We start from the raw sequence: 8,307 nt of genomic DNA, 5'->3' as shown, positions 1-8,307 counted from the left end.
AGAAAGTAAATAAGAAAGAGTAAAACATTAATTTTCCTACAACAAACTCAACGGGAATAGGAACAGGAAAACCAAATATGGGCACACACACGGGAGAAACTGGGTCAAGGAGAGAACAAAACACAAGACAAAGGACTGACACTGCCATAAAATGTTTGTTTTTCTCTCTCTTTCCTCTTTGTGTCATTAGGGAAAGATCAGACTCTGAGGTTTCCAGCTCTGAGTCTGTAAAGAGTGATCAGTCGAAAGGTGATGTACCACTTTTCAATAAGGAAACACCTACCAAAAGGTATTTCATGTGTTTCTTATTACACATTAACTGTGGAAGTATTTCTTTTTGAATTTATCATAACACTTTAGAGTTTTGTTTCTCAAAGCAATTGCTTTATAGCACTGTGATAGCTGTTGATGGGAGAAGAAGAATAATGCATGGTTATAGTTTGTTAAGTTGTACTTACTGTAATTACAATCTGAATGAAACCTCTTCACATGAGACTGAGGAAACTCCTTTGTGTTATTATTAGTGAAAAATCGGGCATACATGTGTCCTTCAGTGATGAAACACCATCACAAGCTAAAAGGTATTGTATGTGCTTTACATACATTATTTACATTTCTTCACTGTTGTGTCTGTGATTGAACTTAACAGATTAAACCGAAAACCACACATAAACACATTCATCTGTCCATAGTCATGAGAATGGCAAAAGCTCTTCAAATGAGACTGAAGAACCTCCTTTAATAATGTTTTCTCTCTGTTCTTATCAGTGAAAGATCAGGTTCACCTGTATTCAGCTCTGTGTCTATGAAGAGTGACCATTCAAAAAGGGATGGACCCAACTTCAGTGAGAAAACACCATCTTCCAAAAGGTATTTTATGTTTTTCTTATTGTTGATCATGCATAAACTGTATGATGTATTTAAAAAAAAAATGTCTGCAGTCAACAGTGAGTCACAGCTGGTTTGTCAAATCTTTGTCCAAATGTTTGGTTCATTACAATTTAACTTGCCACCAAGAAAATTGACTGAGATCATAAACTTTAAGTCATTAAACCAAAAGCATCAGAAGAAACTCACTGATGGGGTGAGAAGGAGGGAATAGCCTTGTAACTCAGTCATACTGAGTCAATGGATAACTAACACTCAGCGTTTGTAAGTGTTTATAGAAGTAGGAAATTAGCTTTGCTAGAGTCTAAAGTCCATGAAGGGATGCAGGAAATAGTTAGCTGGTAATTTATATGGTGGCAGAACAAATGCTGATAAGACGTCACTGCTTGATAGTTGTGGTGTTTATGTAGGAAATGTTATTTTAGACATAAAAGGAAGATTTGAAATTGGTCTGTAATTTGCCAGTTCATTAGGATCTAGTTGTGGTTTCTTAATAAGAGGCTCAATAACCGCCAGCTTGAATGGTTTTGGGACGTGACCTAAAGACAACGACGAGTTAATAATATTGAGAAGTGGTTCTTCTGCTACAGGTAACAGCTCTTTCAGTAATTTAGTGGGTTAAACTGTAGTTTGTCACAGTGAATTGTATTTCTTGTGTTTTACATTACAGTGATGTTAACTAATCTCTTTACTGTGGTGTATGTGATGGAATTTGATTAAATACAAGAATAAATCAGAGAACACAATGTCTGCTTTACTCTTTATTGAACTCAATCTGGAGCTTTATTACAGTAATACAGTTACACAGGCAGCCACAATGAGGCATACATTCATCATGGAAAATGATCTTGCAACCAAACATGAATATGTCCTTCCATTTATCTTATTACCATTTGCAACATTAGACTGAAGAATCTCCTGTAATAGCATTGTTTCTCTCTGTTCTTTGTGTCATTAGTGTAAGATCAGGCTCACATGTGCCCAGCTCTGTGTCTGTGAAGAGTGACCATTCAAAAGATGAACCACTGAAATTCAGTGAAAAAACACCATCTAACAAGAGGTATTTAATCTCTTCCTCCAACCATCTTACAGTGATCCATTGTTTATTTATTACTAAATTAAGCCAAATCTATCATCATGCATAACATACTGTAGAGAATTATATTGACATGTACGATTTAATTCTGTAAGATTTGCTGAAATATTTGTCATTGTACCGCAATATCATCAAAACAACTAACAAAAGGTATTTCATATCTTTTGCATTATAGTGAAGTTATTTCCTCACTGTGGTGTATGTAATAGAAGTTGACTAAATACAAAAATGAATCACAGAACATAATGTATTGCACACTCTTTAATCTTTAATGAACATATTCGTTTAGTTACACAGGTAGCCACTAGGGCTCATACATTCACCATGGAAATAGTTAGTTTGCAACACAATACCTCTTTAAATATGACTGAAGTACCTACTGTGTTATTTTTGTTTCTCATTAGTGAAAGATCTGATTCGCATATATCCAGCTATGTGTCTATGAAGAGTGACCATTCAAAGAGAGATGGACCAAACTTCAATGAGAAAACACCATCACCTTCCAAAAGGTATTTCTTGTGTTCTGTTTTTTTTTAATTTTTTTTATGATAAAACTGTATTTCCCATCAACCACTTTTCTGTGCTAATAAAGTACTGTAGGTAGCAGTAAGCAGCTGGTTTGGCAGTGGTTTCACCAAATGATATTGACGGCTGTGAACCTGTTATTTTTATGTGATTTTCTTCTTTTTGTGTGTGGTTTAGTAACAAAGGACAGAAGACCACAGTAAATATTGGTGAAGAAATTACACGGTGGGAAGCTCTAAAAGCACAGAAGGGATTGAAGAGTGATGTGGAACTGGCATCTTTTCTTCTCAACAGGTGGGAACACAATATACCACAGTTTATCTTTTCCAATTTATTACAATAAATTACAAAATATATGGATCTACTTTGCCAAAATTTGTAATTGCTTTTTTCCTTAAAATAATAAGCCAAAAACATGTAACATAGTTTTGAAATGTAATGTGCTTTTTGAAGCAAATTGATCATGTGCAGTGATCCATATAACAATGAAAATATGACAAAAACAATACCATCTTTTAAAGTTAAATTCAGCACCTTTAAATAAGATCATACATTTGAGTCATCATGCTCATAAGGAATTCATATGCAACTGTATTAAAGTCTGTTATTACAACTAAGAGGACAGTGCCTGCACATAACTCTGCCCCTTCATGATTTAAAAAAAATCCACCTTTATTTTGCTACCAGGGTTCAGTTTGAGAAATCAGACTCAAACAACAAGAATTACCGCAACCGCAAGAATTTCAGAGAAAATCTCCTCTGGATCTTCAAGGCAAGTAAAAATTCATAAATGCTATAATTAATTAATTATTTAACATACTAATAGGTTATTGAACAAATTGCATTTATTTTTTATTTAAATACTTTTTAAAACTTTACTTAATATAAATATTTTTTTTTTCTCTTGTTAACTGATGTTCTAACAATCCCTCATTTTTAAAATCTCAACTCAAAAATAAAATAGTAGACATGTTTCAGCTGTGTGACAGATTAATGGCAGTGAATACAAAAGCACATTAACCAAAATACCAAATATCATGTTTATTATTGGATTTGATCCATACAAGGTTCTTGGTATCTCTGTTTGTGTGTTTTTATTCATCACCACTTCACCTTGCTGATGGTCTATACTGTCAGTGCTGGGAAACTTCATGAGTGCATTGCTTGCCTATAATTTGTACTACACATACATTGTTTATATTTTAATGTTTTAAAGGTATAGGTAGGACTTATTTTTTCTTGATTTGTTTTCAGGATCTTGAGAATAAAATTATTGTATTTCTGAAGAATGAGCTGGAAAAGTTTAAGAAAATATTAAATAGAGGGAATACACAGTACTTTGTGCAGGACTTCACAGAGGAAATGCGTGATATTAAAGAAGCAGCTCTTGATATGACACTCTTCTTCCTGAGAGATATGAAGCAAGTTGAGGCTGCAGATGCTCTACAAGGTAAGAGGTTCATGGGCATAACAATTTGTCATTGTCACTTATAAAATATAAAATGGTGCATATCTTGATGCATATCTTTCTGTTTTTTTGTTCTTGTTTGTGTGTTAGATGAGCTGGTCCTCATTCATCAGCGACCACTAAAATCAAACCTGAAGAAGAAGCACCAATCTGTATCTGAAGGAATTGCAAAGCAAGGGGACTCCAAGCTTCTGAAGAACATCTACACGGATCTCTATATGACTCTGGGTCTTAGTAAACAAGTCAATATCCAAAATGAAGTAGGACAAGTTCAGGCTGCTGACAGGCGAAATGAATCACAAGAGATTCCAGTTGAATGCAAACATTTGTTTGAAGCACCTGAACAAGACAATGAGATTAGAACTGTACTGACAAAAGGAGTTGCTGGTATTGGAAAATCCATCTCTGTGCAAAAGTTTATTGTGGATTGGGCTGACGGTAAAGAAAATGAGGATATTACTTTCATATTTCCTCTTGCATTTCGAGAAATGAACTTAAAGGAGAAAGAATTACAAAGCTTGACAAGTCTTATACGTCAGTTTTTCCCAGAGATAAAAGGACTGAACCTTGCCAGAAATGATAAATTTAAATTACTGTTCATCCTTGATGGTTTGGATGAATGTCGTCTTCCTCTGAACTTTGAGGGTAATGAGACTTGCCGTGATGTATCGTCACCAGTCTCTCTGGATGTTCTCCTCACAAACCTCATCAAGGGAAATCTGCTTCCTTCTGCTCTCATCTGGATCACCACCAGACCAGCAGCTGCCATTAAAATTCCTCCCGAATGTATTGACCGTGTGACAGAAGTACAAGGATTCAATGATGCACAAAAGGAGGAGTACTTCAGAAAAAGATTCACAGATGCGGATCTGGCAAACGAAATTATTGATAATGTTAAACAATCAAAGAGTCTTTTTATCATGTGCTACATCCCAGTCTTCTGCTGGATTACAGCCACTGTTCTCCAAAACATTTTAGAGGAGAAAATAAATAATGATCAGAAAAACAATCAGGCTGATGACGCCTCCAAAATACTGCAGGAATCAAATACTGAAGACACTCCTAAGACTCTGACACAAATGTACACACACTTTCTCCGCTTTCAGATCCAGCAGAGCAGACGAAAATATGATGGAGAATACAGACCAGATGTTTCCTGGGATAAAGACGCCATGCTTTCACTGGGGAAACTGGCATTTCATCAGCTGCAAAGAAACAATCTGCTCTTTTATGACACAGATCTGGAATCCTGTGGTATTGATGCCTCCCAAGCATCAGTGTATTCAAGCATGTGTACCCAGATGTTTAAGGAGGAAAAAGGGATCATTCTTGGTACCACTTTCTGCTTTGTTCACTTGAGCATTCAAGAGTTTATTGCAGCCCTTTATGCACATCTGTTTCTAGACATCAAGAAGAAAAGTGTGTTTGTTCAAGACTATACAGAACAGGAAAACAAAAATGAAACCATGACTGATTTGCTCAAAACTGCAGTGGACAAGGCACTCGAGAGTGAAACTGGACACCTGGACCTTTTCCTTCGCTTCCTTCTTGGTCTGTCACTCCAGTCCAATCGTCCACTCTTACGAGGTCTGTTGACACAGCAAGATGGCAATGACGAAAACTACAATAAAATAGTTCAGTACATCAAGGAGAAATTAGAAGATAAGAAGATGTCTCCAGAGAGATCTATCAATCTGTTCTACTGTCTGAATGAACTGAACGACCAAACTCTGGTGAACGAGATTCAGACTCAACTTAGCAAAGGAAGTCTTTCATCTGGTGATCTTTCTCCTGCCCAGTGGTCTGCTGTGGCATTCGTTTTGTTGACATCAGAGGAAGAGATGGATGAGTTTGACCTTCAGAAGTTCAAGAAATCAGACGAGTGTCTCTTTAGGCTATTGGAAGTTTTGAAAATCTCCAAAAGAGCTCAGTAAGTAATATAAGTCATGTTTTTGCATCTGAAAAAAGATATCTCTATAGTTCTTAATCATTAATTTAAATTGGGTATATGATATTTTTACTCAGTATACTTTGTATTCTTTTTTTTTTTCTAGGCTAAATGATTGTGACTTAACAGATGAGAGCTGTTCAAATTTGGCTAAAGCTCTCGGATCAGATAACAATCTGATAGAGCTGAATATGAGCAATAACAATCTACTGGATTCAGGAGTGAAGCAGCTCTGCATTGGACTGGAGACGTGTAAATTGGAGATACTGAAGTAAGTTGTGACAACAGACAAATGCCATTATTGTTTTAGATCATCTTTAACAATTGTGCAAAAATGATGAATTGTTATACAATAATGCAAATTATAATGACAGTCGAATTTTCCACTGCATGATCTACTTTGATCATAAACATGGGCAATATGCTTAAAGGTGACCTACTATGCCCCTTTTTACAAGATGTAAAATAAGTCTCTGATGCCTCCAGAGTGTGTAAATAAAGTTTTAGCTCAAAATTCCCTACAGATAATTTTCTATAGCTCCTGGAGAAGAGGGCGGAGCTTCAAGGGTGTTGGCCTTTGCAAATAAACATTACACTATTAGCAAGTACACGCCTGTTACAAGTCTGTCATCTGATTGTACTGTGAATAATAAATACGCGTTTATGAATTACACAGACAAGGAGCACGGCGCGATAAAAATAACTGTGCTATCACAAATACAACGCTTCACATTGCTTTCATATGCAATTTTTAACTACCTCGTTCCTATTTATGGTCATTCTGGTAGCACATGAAGGCAGCATCAGTGAAAACAGACAGAGACAATGGTAGCTTTAGCAACATTAGCCTTACAGAGTGCCAAGAAGTGCTTTCGGAAAGGCATTTCGGAAAATAAACATGCAACTTACTTTGTCTGGAGCTGACGTTCGCGCACAAAGCATTGGTATTGATCCCTAAACATAGAGGGGACTTCACCGATTTTTTTCCGGGAAATTTCCTTCGAAAATTAAATTTAACCACAGTGTCCTCAGCGGCTCAGATGAAGGGAGTCTATGGAGCCTCATGTGTTCGTTGGTGCATCAGAAAACACAGCGTTTGTAATGCCTCTTTGGCGCTGACATTGTATATCGCCAGTAATGGCGAACTGCTGCTTCTCACTCAGGGCTGTGTCTATGCTAATAAAGCAGAGATCATCTCAAATGGGCGGGACTTTTTCCCTATGATGACGTGTACGTAGGGAGAATCTGAAATTGCTTGTTCTGAGAGGCTGTTCATGATTTATCAGGATTATAAAAAAAATGGGTGGGTGGATTTTTACCATTATAGGCTGGTTGTTTTCACACACTGCGGCAGTGTTAATTTCGTTGATGAATTATTTTTGTCATAATTTTCATCAACATTTTCTCACAGACGAAAACGAGACAATAACTAAGTAAAAATAGTTTTTAATGTCAAAAACTAAAACGAAAATATACTCTCATTTTCGTCAGCGAATAAAAACGAGACGGAAATGTTAGGGAAGGACGATTTGGGAAGATATCCAGTCAGACTTAGTCAGGAGGTCTGATGTCTTATGTGGTAGTTACGTACATTTGCATAGTACCGTCCTGATCTAACCGTGGGAAAAAAAGAAAAGAAGGTATAACTGCAGACCGGAGATCTCCAAAATGGGGCGTGAACTCCAAAAGTGGGCAGAACCTCCAAAATGGGGCAGGGTCTCTTCGTGCAAAGACTTTCACCATTCGCTCTGGTTTCAGCCAATTGTTATTGACTTGCATTTCAAAATAAAACTTTATAAATTAAACATTGTTTCTAGTTGTCCTGAAATAAAATACGCTATATAAATAAATATTCTCCATGAGAGCAGAGCCCAAAGCTCGTGACTAGTGTTGTTTGGACTGGAGGTTGAACCTCTGCTTAATGATTTAAACGGGAATCACCCACAAGCTCTCCCGCGAGCTGCCCAGTGCGGTGCAGGGGAAATGTCGCATTGTTTTAAAGGGGTCATATGATGCTGCTAAAAAGAACATTATTTTGTGTATTTGGTGTAATGAAATGTGTTTATGCGGTTTAAAGTTAAAAAAACACATTATTTTCCACATACTGTACATTATTGTTTCTCCTCTATGCCCCGCCTTTTTGAAACGCGTCGATTTTTACAAAGCTCATCGGTGTGCTGTGATTGGCCAGCTATCCAGTGCGTTGTGATTGGCCGAATACCTCAAGCGTGAGACGGAAATGTTACGCCCCTCACCATACTGTTGATGCCGTGTCCCGGCCGGAGCGACGAGACAAAAACATTAAAACCCATTACAAACGAGGCATTTGTTGCATCCAGTGGGGACATAATTACTGATTATAATGACTTATACTGTCTTTTT

At 36.8% G+C, this 8,307-nt stretch overlaps 1 protein-coding gene across 1 annotated transcript in view; it reads left to right on the top strand.

Annotated features, from left to right (window-relative positions):
- Positions 1–194: 194 nt before the first annotated feature.
- Positions 195–8,307, top strand: part of LOC107683790 (uncharacterized) — a 30,339-nt gene continuing 22,226 nt past the window's right edge. Inside the window, exons 1-10 of the mRNA XM_016479832.1 lie at positions 195–289; positions 525–581; positions 769–870; positions 1,847–1,948; positions 2,389–2,493; positions 2,687–2,803; positions 3,197–3,281; positions 3,764–3,959; positions 4,068–5,907; positions 6,032–6,196. Of these exons, the coding sequence (XP_016335318.1) occupies positions 806–870; positions 1,847–1,948; positions 2,389–2,493; positions 2,687–2,803; positions 3,197–3,281; positions 3,764–3,959; positions 4,068–5,907; positions 6,032–6,196 (2,675 nt within the window). The 5' untranslated portion in view covers positions 195–289; positions 525–581; positions 769–805. The remainder of the gene's footprint in view (positions 290–524; positions 582–768; positions 871–1,846; positions 1,949–2,388; positions 2,494–2,686; positions 2,804–3,196; positions 3,282–3,763; positions 3,960–4,067; positions 5,908–6,031; positions 6,197–8,307) is intronic.

This window comes from Sinocyclocheilus anshuiensis, unplaced genomic scaffold (assembly GCF_001515605.1).
Source record: "Sinocyclocheilus anshuiensis isolate Anshui unplaced genomic scaffold, SAMN03320099.WGS_v1.1 scaffold8116, whole genome shotgun sequence".
Lineage (NCBI taxonomy): Eukaryota > Metazoa > Chordata > Actinopteri > Cypriniformes > Cyprinidae > Sinocyclocheilus > Sinocyclocheilus anshuiensis.
The sequence above is the reverse complement of the archived record's forward strand: the minus strand, read 5'-3'. Positions and strand labels throughout refer to the sequence as shown.